This window comes from Macaca mulatta, chromosome 11 (genome assembly GCF_049350105.2).
Source record: "Macaca mulatta isolate MMU2019108-1 chromosome 11, T2T-MMU8v2.0, whole genome shotgun sequence".
Classification (NCBI taxonomy): domain Eukaryota; kingdom Metazoa; phylum Chordata; class Mammalia; order Primates; family Cercopithecidae; genus Macaca; species Macaca mulatta.
In genome coordinates this window covers 7,428,666-7,443,222 of record NC_133416.1, presented here as the reverse complement: position 1 = coordinate 7,443,222, position 14,557 = coordinate 7,428,666, and the positions used below count along the sequence as shown (strand labels likewise).

The window sequence follows — 14,557 nt, the reverse complement described above, 5'->3', positions numbered from 1 at the left end:
CCATCTCTATGTTTAAAAAAACAAAAATTCTATAAAAATGATGTTAGATTAATAAATACTTGTTGTGGGGCAGTTGGTGCACACTTATAATCCCAGCTACTCTGCAGGCTGAGGTGGGAGGATCCCTTGAAACCAGGAGTTGGAGGCCGGCCTTAGGAACATAGGAAGACTCCATCTTTAATAAAAATAGAGTACTTGTTAAATTACAGGTGGGTTTTGGATAAATGGATTGATGGGTATATATGAAAACATGATCCTGGGTCTTAGGGAAATGTTTTGGAGAGTCAGTTTTCAGAGGGGTGGCTGGAAGGAGCTATGCATGAGAATGGAGAGGTTGATGTGAAATGTTAATGACTGTGATACTTTACATGATTTGGTGGTACTAGAGTGGAGAAAATAAAATATTTGGGACTGTGCTAAGTGCAAGGTGCCCTGAAGAAGCTATCTACATATCTTGGTAGAGTATCTGATTGTTAGGGAAGAGAAAATTAATAGGTCAACAGGCATTTATAGAATATTTCCTGGTTCAAACATACAAAAGGTTTTGTATTCAAGGACAGAACAATCTTGTTTGTGGTATGAAACAGTATATAACGTTTTCTTTCAATAAATACTGAATTACTATGTGCAAGAATATTTGGAGGAACAAAAATCACCAAGGTAGAGTTGGTTCTTACCTCTAAGTAGTCTTCATTCTACTTAAAAGATGTCTGGTGGCTCACACCTGTAATCCCAGCATTTTGGAAGTCCTAAGTGGGCGGATCACAAGGTCAGGAGATTGAGACCATCCTGGCCAACATGGTGAAACGCTGTCTGTACTAAAAATACAAAAAAATTAGCCAGGTATGGTGGTGTGTGCCTGTAATCCTAGCTACTCGGGAGGCTGAGGCAGGAGAATTGCTTGAATCCAGGAGATGAGAGAGGTTGCAGTGAGCTGAGATTGCACCATGCACTCCAGCCTGGGTGACAGAGGGAGATTCTGTCTTTAAAAAAAAAAAAAAAAAAAAAGTCTGAAGGATGTAAAGTTACAAGATGGTAGACCAATGTGATACTCTGCAGAACAGAATTAACATAGCCCTGATTAAAGACCATGACTGTATACTGTTGTTCATCCCCTCCATGGTGGACTTCTTCTGACCATCCTCTTGATGCGTTAGGAGAGAATGTTGGCTGGGCATGGTGGCTCAGACCTGTAATCCCAGCACTTTGGGAGGCCAAGGTGGGTGGAACACCTGAGGTCAGGAGTTCGAGACTAGCCTGACTAACATGAAGAAACCCCATCTACTAAAACTACAAAATTAGCTGGGCGTGGTGGCGCATGCCTGTAATCCCAGCTACTCATGAGGCTGAGGCAGGAGAATCGCTTGAACCTGGGAGGCGGAGGTTGCAGTGAGCCAAGATCGCGCCATTGCACTCCAGCCTGGGCAACAAGAGCGAAACTCTTGTCTCAAAGGAAAAAAACAAAAAAGAAAAGAATGTTCACCAGGTGCAGTGACTCACGCCTGTAATTCCACTTTGGGAGGCTGAGGCAAGAGGATCAGTTGAGCCCAGGAATTTGAGATCAGCCTGGGCAACATGGTGAAATGCTGTCTCTTAAAAAAAAAAAAAAAAAAATTAGCCGGGGGTTGGTGGCATGTGCCTGTAGTCCCAGCTACTGCGCAGGCTGGGCGGAAGGATTGCTTGAGCCTGGAGAGGTGAGACTAAAGTGAGCCGAACTTGCGACACTGCACTTCAGCCTAGGCAACAAAGCAAGACCCTGTCTCAAAAGAAAAAAAAGAAAGAAAAACAATGTATTTGCTAAATCAGTGGTCACAAACCACAAATGTGAGGCTATGTTAATCTGCTCCAATAAAGATATCCCATCCAACAGACAGTTAGCACTGGGATTCTCACTTGGTTAAATTGGCAGCAGCTTCATCTCGTTTATGCAGGGGCAAGACTGGAAAAAAGAAAAAAAGAAGAGATGTGTATGTAAACAAAATGTGAATTTAAATATGATGATGAAAGTGAGTCCCATGAGAGTGGTGTGTGTTTGTTTGTTTTTTTGGGTTTTTTTTTTTTTTTGGTTTTTGTTTTGTTTTGTTTTTTGCTGAGGGGATGATCAGAAAAGGTATCTGTTGAAAAGATGGGGGCCGGGCGCGGTGGCTCAAGCCTGTAATCCCAGCACTTTGGGAGGCCGAGACGGGCGGATCACGAGGTCAGGAGATCGAGACCATCCTGGCTAACCCGGTGAAACCCCGTCTCTACTAAAAAATACAAAAAACTAGCCGGGCGAGGTGGCGGGCGCCTGTAATCCCAGCTACTTGGGAGGCTGAGGCAGGAGAATGGCGTAAACCCGGGAGGCGGAGCTTGCAGTGAGCTGAGATCCGGCCACTGCATTCCAGCCTGGGCGACAGAGCGAGACTCCATCTCAAAAAAAAAAAAGAAAAGATGGTATTAGAATGAGGTCTTGAGGCCAGGAGCAATGGCTCATGCTTGTAATCCCAGCACTTTGGGAGGCCACGGCGAGCAGATCACTTGAGGTCAGGAGTTCGAGACCAGCCTGGCCAACATGGTGAAACCCCAGTCTCTGTTAAAAAAAATACAAAAAACAAATTAGCTGGGCAAGATGGCACGTGTCTGTAATTCCAGCTGCTCAGGAGGCTGAGGTGGGAGGATGGCTTGAGCCCAGCAGGTGGAGGTGGCAGTGAGCTGAGATCATGTCACCACATTCTAGCCTGGGCAACATAGCAAGATCCTGCCTTAAAAAAAAAAAAAAAAGGAAAAAAGAATTCACCCAGTGCAGGAGGCAGATGAAGAAGCATAGTTATGAAACCCAGTATGTCGTGACATTCAAAGTTTGTTAACATCTATGTGTATAGGTGTGGAGAGGAAGAAACACCTATCTTTTCCTGAGGAAGCAGGAATGGGGAGGAGAACGGCTTTAGAGAAGAGGTGGCCACTGAGTTGTCTTAAAGGAGTGGAGGCTGACAGGCTTTCCAGGCAGTTGAAGCAGAAATAAAGGCCCAGAGGCAAGAAACAGTATGGTGTGCATGAGAAAGCTATGAGTGGTATTTACTGGTGGAGCTACTGCTTGTGGCAAAAGACAGGAAAAGAGATGGGAGGCAAGAGTCAGATCCTGAAGAGTGTAATGAATATTAAAATTTAGCCTCTAGTGAAATGGTGTACCCACTTTGGAAAAGTGGCAGTTCCACAAAAAGTTAAGCGTAGACAAGTCATGAGTTCGAGACCAGCCTGGCCAACATGGTGAAAGCCCATCTCTCCTAAAAATACAAAAATTAGCTGGGCATGGTGGTGGATGCCTGTAATCCCAATTACTTGGGAGGCTGAGGCAGGAGAATCGCTTGAACCCAGGAAGCGGAGGTTGCAGTGAGCCAAGACTGCACCATTGCACACCAGCCTGGGTGACAAGAGTGAGACTCTGTCTCAAAAACAACAAAACAACAACAACAACAAAAAGAAACCAAAAATTAGGCGGGCATGGTGGCAGGCACCTGTAATCCCAGCTTCTCAGGAGGCTGAGGTAGGAGAATCGCTTGAAGCCGGAAGGCGGAGGTTGCAGTGAGCTGAGATCACACCACTGCACTCCAGCCTGGGCAATAGAGGGAGATTCAGTCTCGGAAAAAAGAAAGAAAAAGAAAAAAAAGAAAAGAAAAGAAAAAGCATCCTCTTCTTGTTCTTGATCTTAAATGGAATACATGTCTATTAAATATTTGTTATGAATCTCTAGTAGATAACTTTTACCAAGTTAAGGATATTTCCTTCTGTTCCAAGTTTAACATTCTGTTTTGTTTCAATTATAGAGTTGAGTTTTTAAAAATTCCTTTTACAATATCAAATGAGATAATCAAAAAGAGCTAAAACCTCATCTTTTATAACAAGAATCTAATTGATTTCTATAAAACTGATAAAGTGGCCAGGTTCAGTGGCTCCAGCCTGTAATCCCAGCACTTTGGGAGGCTGAGGCAGGTGGATCGCCCAAGGTCAGGAGTTCAAGACCAACCTGGCCAACATGGCAAAATCCCATCTCTGCTAAAAAATACAAAAATTAGCCGGGCATGGTGGCACACACATATAATCCCAGCTACTTGGGAGGGTGAGGCAGGAGAATCACTTGAACCCAGGAGGCAGAGGTTATAGTGAACTGAGATTGTGCCACCCTACTCCAGCCTAGGCGATAGAGCAAGACTCCATCTCAAAAATAAATAAATAAATAAAATTGATAAAGTGGTTGGGCACGGTGGCTCACACCTGTAATCCCAGTACTTTGGGAGACTGAGGCGGGCAGATCACTTGAGCCCAGGAGTTTGAGACCAGCCTGGGCAATGTGGCAAAACACTGGCTCTACAAAAAATACAAAAATTAGTCTAGTGTGGTGGGATGCGCCTGTAGTCCCAACTACTTGAGAGACTGAACTGTGGCTGGGCACGGTGGCTCACGCCTGTAATCCCAGCACTTTGGGAGTCCGAGGCGGGTGGATCATGAGGTCAGGAATTTGAGACCAGACTGGCCAACGTGGTGAAACCTTGTCTCTACTAAAAATACAAAAAAATTAGCCAGGCGTGGTGGTGGGTGCCTGTAGTCCCAGCTACTTGGGAGGCTGAGGCAGGAGAATCGCTTGAACCAGGGAGGCAGAGGCTGCAGTGAACCGAGATTGCGCCACTGCACTCCAGCTTGGGCAACAGAGCCAGACTCTGTCTCAAAAAAAAAAAAAAAAGAGAGAGAGGCTTAAGTGGGAGGATCACCTGAGACCAGAGAGGTTGAGGCTGTTGTGAGCTATGATCGCACCACAGCACTCAAGCCTGAGTGACAGAGTGAGACTCTGTGTAAAAAAAATGCCGGGCCCGGTGGCTCACGCCTGTAATCCCAGCACTTTGGGAGGCCGAGATGGGCAGATCACGAGGTCAGGAGATCGAGACCATCCTGGCTAACACGGTGAAACTCCGTCTCTACTAAAAATACCAAAAAGTATCCGGGCATGGTGGTGGGGGCCTGTAGTCCCAGCTACTCGGAAGGCTGAGGCTGGGGAATAGCATGAACCCAGGAGGCAGAGCTTGCAGTGAGCTGAGATCTCACCGCTGTGCTCCAGCCTGGGCGACAGAGCAAGACTCCGTCTGAATAAAAAAAAAAAAAAAAAAAAAAATCACACTGATAAATCATAATATTATTTCATATTATGATGATAAGTACCAGAAAAAAACAGCTAGGCCTAGCAAGGTGGCTCACACCTGTAATGCCAGCACTTTGGGAGGCTGAGAAGAGAGGATTACTTGAGCCCAGGAGTTTGAAATCAGCCTAGTTGGGCCGGGCGCGGTGGCTCAAGCCTGTAATCCCAGCACTTTGGGAGGCCGAGGCGGGTGGATCACAAGGTCAGGAGATCGAGACCACAGTGAAACCCCGTCTCTACTAAAAATACAAAAAATTAGCCGGGCGCGGTGGCGGGCGCCTGTAGTCCTAGCTACTCAGGAGGCTGAGGCAGGAGAATGGCGTGAACCCAGGAGGCGGAGCTTGCAGTGAGCCGAGATCACGCCACTGCACTCCAGCCTGGGCAACAGCGTGAGACTCCGTCTCAAAAAAAAAAAAAAAAAAAAAAAAAGAAATCAGCCTAGTCAACATGACCCCCATCTCTACAAACGAACGAAATCTCCAGTCTCCTCAGAGGATGCCTCAAGGACCTTTCTTCCACAGACTTCTGGGAGCTGTACTGTGCTGTCCCTCTTCCCCAGCAACCTTCATAAGTGGCAGTTGTGCCAGCCTTTAGCATGTCATAGGTTTTAGGAACAGGGGAATGGCCTCCTCCAACAAAATCATTTTCAACCAAGTGCAGGTTGTAGACATACTCAGGAACACGCTGGTTCGGTGAAGATTTCCGTTGACCACGGATCTGCGGCCCTTCCTGGAGAGGATCTGCTGCACCTGCTCCTGGATTCGCAGGCTCTTGACTGGCTGCTACGGCCGCTGCTCCCTGCCAGCTTCAGCATGGCCTTGGAGGGCAGCGCCAGGCTGGAGTTGTCCAGTTGTCCCAGGATCTGCTGGCCCAGGATGGTCCAGATGTAGCCGTACTCAGCTGGGGTGCCGGGGGCTGCCATGGGGCCGGTGGGGAAGACCGAGCGCTCCCTTGCCTCAGGACTCACGCGCGAAGCCACCGCGGAGCTGGGGGCACTCCAGATAGGAAACTTTAAAAGTACAGTAGGCCTGGTGTGGTGGCTCATGCATGTAATCCCAACACTTGGGAGGCTGAGGCAGGCAGCTCACGAGGTCAAGAGATCGAGACCTTCCTGGCCAACATGGTGAAACCCTCTCTCTACTAAAAATACAAAAATTAGCCAGATGTGGTGGTGGGCGCCTGTAGTCTCAGCTACTCGGGAGGCTGAGGCAGGAGAACCAATTGAACTCAGAGGTGGAGGTTGCAGTAAGCCCCGAAATGGTACCACTGCACTCCAGCCTGGCGACAGAGTGAGACTCCATCTCAAAAAACAAACAAAACTTAGTATGGAGTAGAAAAAAAAAAGACTAACATTTAAAACAATATTTATGTAATTAAAAATATATGGGCTGGGCGCGGTGGCTCACGCCTGTAATCCCAGCACTTTGGGAGGCCGAGACGGGCGGATCACGAGGTCAGGAGATCGAGACCATCCTGGCTAGCACAGTGAAACCCCGTCTCTACTAAAAAATACAAAAAAATTAGCCGGGCGAGGTGGCGGGCGCCTGTAGTCCCAGCTACTCGGGAGGCTGAGGCAGGAGAATGGCGTGAACCTGGGAGGCGGAGCTTGCAGTGAGCTGAGATCCGGCCACTGTACTCCAGCCTGGGCGACAGAGCGAAACTCCGTCTCAAAAAAATAAAAAATAAAAATAAATAAAAAATAAAAATATATGAACAGAAATAATGCACAGGTGGGGAACGGTGGCTCATGCCTGTAATCCCACCACTTTGGGAGGCTGAGGCGGGTGGATCACCAGAGGTCGGGAGTTCAAGACCAGCCTGGTGAACATGGTGAAACCCTGTCTCTAACAAAAATACAAAAATTAGCTGGGCTGGTGGCAGCACCTGTAATCCCAGCTACTCGGGAGACAGATGTTGCAGTGAGCCAAGATTGTGCCACCTCACTCCAACTTGGGCGACAGAGCAAGACCCTGTCTCAAAAAAAAAAAAAAAAAAAAAAAAAAGCAAGCAAGCATGTTTGCCAAACACAAAATGATCAATATCAAATGATTTAGAACATTCTCTATGGCGAGAGAGTGGAATGGGGAAAAAGGGAATATACAAAGGAAACGAGGCAGGATCCTTCCATGGCTAAGTGAAAATGCACGTCAGGAATCAAAGAGTATAATTAACTCCATCTTTTGCACCTGAGGTCTCCTAGAAAAACAATGTTCTGTTTTTTTGTCCTTAGGGACATTCATACTCTAAGAAACACTCATATAAGAAACCACTCCTGCTGGGCACAGTGGCTCACGCCTGTAATCCCAGCACCTTGGGAGGCCGAGGTGGGTGGATTACTTGAGGTCAGGTGTTCAAGACCAGCCTGTCTCTACTAAAAATACAAAACTGAGCCCAGTGTGGTGGTGCATGCCTCTAATCCCAGCTACTCGAGAGGCTGAGACAGGAGAATTGCTTGAACTTGGGAGGCGGAGGTTGCAGTGAGCCAAGATTGCACCACTGCACTCCAACCTGGGCAACAGAGTGAGACTCCATCTCAAATAAATAAATAAGTAAATAAATAAATAAACAAAGAAAGTGCTACAAATTGGGTGGCTTAAACAACAGAAATTTATTGTCTCATAGTTCCAGAGTTAGAAGTCTGGAAATCAAGGTTTCAGCAGGGTGGGTACCTTCTGAGGGCTGTGAGGGAGGATCTGTTCCATGCCTTCTCCTAGTTTGATCTCTACCTTCAAGTTGTCATGGCGTTCTTCTGTGTGTGTGTCTGTCTCCAAATTCCCCCCCACCCCCGCTTTTTTTTTTGAGGCGGAGTCTCGCTTTTGCTGCCCAGGCTGGAGTGCAGTGGCATAATCTCAGCTCACTGCAACCTCCACCTCCTGGGTTCAAGCAATTCTCCTGCCTCAGCCTCCTGAGTAGCTGGGACTTTAGGTGCCTGCAACCACACCCAGCTAATTTTTGTATTTTTAATGGAGACGGGGTTTCGCCATGTTGGCCAGGCTAGTCTCGAACTCCTGACCTCAGGTGATCTACCCGCCTCAGCCTCCCAAAATGCTGAGATTACAGGCGTGAGCCACTGTGCCTGGCATCACATATTAATTTTTAGAGGACATAATTCAACCCATAACAATAGCCTTCAGTCTTTTTCCAGGACATTCTTATGGTTTTGTTGTTGTTAGTTCTTGAAATTCATGCTTTCTTACAGCTTCTATAGATTCCCCAGGTTTGATTTTGAAAGAGAGAGCCAGTGACCTGTATTAGCTAGTCATCTTGTCGGGAAACTGGATTCACACCCCTACCTAACTCCCCTTTTCTTATACCTCCCATCTTCTATTTCTCTTCATTATAGTTATCTCAAAATTTTGGCTTAAATCAGTAGAAGTAGACATCGTTTACATCAGTAGGACTTTGTAAATATTGTTTATTACTGAGGCAAATGGTGTACTGTGGCATAACTTACGTTTCTTTCTTTCTTTTTTTTTTTTTTGTTGAGGTGGAGTCTCGCTCTGTCGCCCAGGCTGGAGTGCAGTGGCGCGATCTCGGCTCACTGCAAGCTCTGCCTCCCGGGTTCACACTATTCTCCTGCCTCAGCCTCCCGAGTAGCTGGGACTACAGGCGCCCGCCACCACACCTGGCTAATTTTTTTTTTTTGTATTTTGGTAGAGACAGGGTTTCACCGTGTTAGCCAGGATGGTCTCGATCTCCTCACCTCGTGATCCACCCGTCTCAGCCTCCCAAAGTGCTGGGATTACAGGCGTGAGCCACCGCGCCCGGCCATAACTTACATTTCTTATTTTAAACATCTTTATATAGACTGGGTGCCATGGCTCAAGCCTGTAATCCCAGCACTTTGGGAGGCCGAGGCAGGCAGATCACCTGAGCTCAGGAAGGAGTTCGAGACTGGTCAACATGGTGAGACCCTGTCTCTAATAAAAATACAAAAAATTAGTCAGGTATGGTGGCAGGTACCTGTAATCCCAGCTACTCGGGAGCCTAAGGCAGGAGAATTGCTTGAACCCAGGAGGTGGAGGTTACAGTGAGCTGAGATCACACCACTGCACTCCAGCCTGGGCAAGAAGAGTGAAACTCTGTCTAAATAAATAAATAAATAAATAAATATCTTTATGGATATGTGTGTGTGTGGTTTTTTTTTTTTTTGAGGCGGATCTCCCTCTGTCACCCAGGCTGGAGTGCAGTGAGATGTTCTTGTCTCACTGCAACCTCCGCCTCTTAGGTTCGAGAGATTCTCCTGCCTCAGCTTCCTGAGTAGCTGAGACTACAGGTGCCCACCACCATGCCCAGATAATTTTTGTACTTTTAGTAGAGATGGGGTTTCACCATGTTGGCCATGGTTGGCCAGGCTGGTCTTGAACTCCTCACCTCAGGTGATCCACCCTCCTTGGCCTCCCAAAATGCTGGGATTACAGGTGTGAGCCACTGCACCCAGCCAAAAATCTTTATATCTTTATTGCAATATAATTCTCACAACATACCATTCACTGTTTTTTGTTTTTTTTTTAATGTTTTTTTGAGATGGAGTCTCACTCTGCCACCCAGGCTGGAGTGCAGTGGTGTGATCACTGCTCACTGCAGCCTCCAACTCCTGGGCTCAAGTGACCCTCCCACTTTAGCCTCCCGAGTAGCTGGGACCACAGACATGCACCGCCACACCTGGCTAATTATTTTTATTTTTGATAGAGATAGGGTTTCATCATGTTGCCCAGGCTGATCTCGAACTCCTGAGCTTGGGTGATCACCCTTGGCCTCCCAAAGTTCTGGGATTACAGGCTTGAGGCATTGAGCATGGCCTCAATGGTTTTTAGTAATTTCACACCCTCACTGCAATCAATTTCAGAACATTTTCATCATCACCTCAAAGTGAAACCCCACACCCCTCAGCCTTACCCCCAATCCTCCTCTATGGATTTTTACCTATTCTGGATATTTCCTATAAATGGAATCATACAATATATGATCCTTTATGACTTCTTGCACTTAGCATAATGGTTTCAAGGTTCATACCTACGTTGTAGCCTTTTTTTTTTTTTTTTGGATAGTGGAGATGGGGTTTCACTATATTGGCCAGGTTCGTCTCAAACTCCTGACCTCAAATGATCCATTCCCCTCGGCCTCCCAAAGTCCTGGGATTACAGGTGTAAGCCACCAAGGCTGGCCTTTTTTGTACTTTTAGTAGAGACAGGGTTTCGCCACATTGGCCAGGCTGGTCTTGAACTCCCAACCTCAAGTGATCCACCCACCTCAGCCTCCCAAAGTGCTAGGATTACAGGTGTAAGCCACCATGCCTGGCCATTTTTAATTTTTTTTTTTTTTTTTTTGTAGAGACCAGGGTCTTGCTGTGTTGTCCAGGCTGGTCTCAAACTTCTGGGTTCAAGTGATCCTCCTGTCTGAGCCTCCCAAAATGCTGAGATTGCAGGCACGAGCCACTGTACCCAGCCTGTTGTAGCACGTATTAGTACATACTTCATTCCTTTTTATTGCTAAATAGTATTCCATTGTATGGATTTAACAGCTTAAATTTATTCTTCTATCAGGTGATGAACATTTGGGTTGTTTTCAGTTTTTTGGTGATTCTAAATAATGCTGTTATGAACATTTTTGTACAAGGTTTTATGTGGGCATGTATTTTCATTTCTCTTGGGTATATAATTAGAAGAGGAATTGCTGGGTCATATGGTAACTCTGTGTTTAACAGTTTAAACAACCGCCAGACTCTTTTCAAAATTAGAAATTCTGGCCAGGCACGATGGCTCATGCCTGTAATCCCAGCACCTTGGGAGGCTGAGGCTGGTAGATCACTTGAGGTCAGGATTTTAAGACCAGCATGGCCAACATGGTGAAAACCCATCTCTACTAAAAATACAAAAATTAACCTGGCCTGGTAGCAGGCACCTGTAATCCCAGCTACTCAAGAGACTGAGGTAGAATTGCTTGATTGCTTGAACCTGGGAGGCGGAGGTTGCAGTGAGCCAAGAATGTGCCACTGCATTCTAGCCTGGGTGACAGAGTGAGACATTGTCTCGAAAAAAAAAAAAAAAAGCCTCCCTTTCATGTATCTAGCTCTATTTGTATTCATATACCCCATCGGATCTGTGAAATACTTGATCATAGGTTAGATGTGATGGCTCATGCCTATAATCTCAGCTCTTTGGGTGGCCAAAGCAGGAGAATAGATTGAGCCCAGGAGTTTGAGACCAGCTTCAGCAATACAAAGAAACCTCGTCTCTATAAAAAAAATTAAAAAATTAGCTGAGCGTGATGGCACACACCTGTAGTCCCAATTACTCGGGAGGCTGAAGTAGGAGAATCACTTGAGCCCAGGAGGCAGACGTTGCAGTGAGCCAATATTGCACCACTGCACTCCAGCCGGCATGACAAAGAAATACTTTGTCTTAAAAAACAAAAAACAAAACCCCAAAACCCAATCATATTTTTATTATTATTATTTTTGAGATAGAGTCTTGCTCTGTTGCCCAGCCTGGAGTGCAATGGCACAATCTTGGCTCACTGCAACCTCCGTCTCCCGGGTTAAAGTGATTCTCCTGCCTCCTGAGTAGCTGGTACTACCGGTGCCTGCCACCATGCCTGGCTAATTTTTGTATTTTTAATAGAGACGGAGTTTCACCATATTGGCCAGGCTGGTCTCAAACTCCTGACCTCAGATGATCTGCCAGCCTCAGCCTCCCAAGGTGCTGGGATTACAGGTGTGAGTCTTGTATTTATTGATTGATTAATTTATTTATTTGAGACAGAGTCTCGCTCTGTCGCCCAGGCTGGAGTGCAGTGGTGCGATCTCAGCTCACTGTAAGCTCTGCCTCCCGGGTTCACGCCATTCTCCTGCCTCAGCCTCCAGAGTAGCTGGGACTACAGGCGCCTGCCACCACGGCCCAGCTAATTTTTTGTATTTTTAGTAGAGATGGGGTTTCACCGTGTTAGCCAGGATGGTCTCCATCTCCTGACCTCTTGATCCACCCACCTCGGCCTCCCAAAGTGCTGGGATTACAGGCGTGAGCCACCACACTTGGCCGAGTCTTGTATTTATTTTATAATCAATCTCACACACACCTTTTTTTTCTCCCTCTCCCTCACATACCCTGTTTTCTCTTTTTAGACATTGGACTATTAATTAGACATTGGACTGTTTGGCTTAATTTTCTAATTTTCTTATTTCCTGTCTCCATCTCTGCTGGTTCTTGTTCTTGGTATCTTGTTTCTTATTTGTTTGGAATTTTTGACCACAATTTATTTTTCTTGAAACTGTATCTGTGGAAATTCCCTGAGGCCTAGATTAAAGATGAGTTCATCCACAAAGGATCTGCATTGCTTCTGCTGGGTTCTTGGTGTTACTGTCAATCCAAAACCACTTGACATTCTTGCTGTTTTCTTTTTAGGATCAACAAACAGTTCAGGCAGAAACACCACAGCCTGTGGTTATACCTTCTCTGCAAATATTTAAAAGAAAAAAAATAAAAGAACTCCAGTAGGCACCTAGGTTCCAGGCACCTAGGTTCCAGACAAATGACTTTCCATGGAGTGCCCTAGGGGCAGTTTGGGTTCTAGTATATTTTTAATTCATTCTTACATGAGGATATAGTCCTTTGGGGTTCTGACTTTATGGTAAGGGCTTTCTATTAGATTTCCAATCTTGGGTAAGCCCTGGGCTTTATTTCCTGTGCCACAGTGGTAGCCTGTGAGGTGCTATGCTCAAATTAAACTTGATAGCAAATACCCTCAAGGCAAAATAGTCTTTGGGACTCAGCAACTTCCCTGTTTACTGGCTTTCACTTAGTTTTTCGTGTTTAAATAGTCTTTAGTTTCAGGCCAACTCATAAATAGATTTTATCTATAGAAGAATAAAGAAGAATAAAATAGGAGGAATAACTCTATCTGATGCTTACTAATATATAGTTGCAGTAATCAAGACAGTCTGGTATTGGTGGGAGGAGAGACACATAGATCGATGGCACTAATGAGAGAATGCAGAAATAGACCCCTACAAATACACATATCTGATTTTTTTTTTTTTTTTGAGACCTAGTCTTGCTGTGTCGCCAGGCTGGAGTGCAGTAATGCAATCTCGGCTCACTGCAACCTCTGCCTCCCAGCGATTCTCCTGCCTCAGCCGACCAAGTAGCTGGGACTACGGGCACGCACCACCACGCCCAGCTAATTTTTGTACTTTTAGTAGAGATGGGGTTTCACCATGTTGGCCAGGATAGTCTCAATCTCTTGTCCTCGTGACCTACCTGCCTCGGCCTCCCAAAGTGCTGGGATTACAGGAGTGAGCCACTGCGCCTGGCCAACACATCTGATTTTTGACAAAGGTGCAAAAGCAATGCAACGGAGGAAGGATTGGTTTCTCAACGAATGGTCCTGGAGAGCAGTTGGATATTCATAGGCAAAAAAAATTTTTTTTTAAATTGAACATCTATCTAAATAAACATCAGACCTTATTAAATTGGATCTTATCAAAGTTAAAAACTTTTGCTCTATAAGACTATTATAAAATATTATTTTTATTTATTTATTTTTTTTGAGATGGAGTTTCACTCTTGTTGCCTAGGCTGGAATGCAATGGTGCGATCTCAGCTCACTGCAACCTATACCTCCCCAGTTCAAGCAATTCTCCTGCCTCAACCTCCCAAGTGGCTGGGATTACAGGGACCTGCCACCACGCCTGGCTAATTTTTTGTATTTTTAGTAGAGATAGGGTTTCACCATATTGTCAGACTGGTCTCGAACTCCTGACCTCAGGTGATCCACCCGGCTCAGCCTCCCAAAGTGCTGGGAGCCGCTGGTGAGCCACTGCGCCCAGCCTATGTGGTTTTTTTTTGTTTGTTTGTTTTGTTTTTTTGAGACAGAGTCTCTCTGTCACCCATGCTGGAGTGCGGTGGTACAATCTCAGCTCAATGCAAACTCTGCCTCCTGGGATCAAGTGATTCTCCTGCTTCAGTCTCCCGAGTAGCTGGGATTACAGGCACCCACCACCACACCCGACTAATTTTTGTATTTTTAGTAGAGATGGGGTTTCACCATGTTGGCCAGGCTGATTTTGAACTCCTGACCTCAGGTGATCCACATGCCTCAACCTCCCAAAGTGCTAGGATTACAGGCATGAGCCATAGTGCCTGGCCAAGACTATGTGAAGAGGATTAAGAAACAAATGACAGACCTGGAGAAACCACAAATTGGACAAAGTACTTTTTTCTTTTTTTGAGACGCAGTCTGGCTCTGTTGCCCAGGCTGGAGTGCAGTGGCAAGATCTCGGCTCACTGCAGCCTCCGCCTCCCGGGTTCCAGTGATCCTCCTGCTTCAGTCTCCCGAGTAGCTGGGACTACAGGTGCCCATGCCCAGCTAATTTTTGTATTTTTAGTAGAG

At 46.0% G+C, this 14,557-nt stretch overlaps 1 protein-coding gene across 1 annotated transcript; it reads right to left on the bottom strand.

Moving 5' to 3' along the window:
* Positions 1-5,491: 5,491 nt before the first annotated feature.
* Positions 5,492-6,270, bottom strand: LOC722055 (plakophilin-2). Its single transcript, XM_028830307.2, is given in 3 exon segments — positions 5,492-5,908; positions 5,911-5,951; positions 5,954-6,270. Coding segments are annotated over 3 exon segments (603 nt in total). The 5' UTR covers positions 6,213-6,270; the 3' UTR covers positions 5,492-5,605.
* Positions 6,271-14,557: the final 8,287 nt, after the last annotated feature.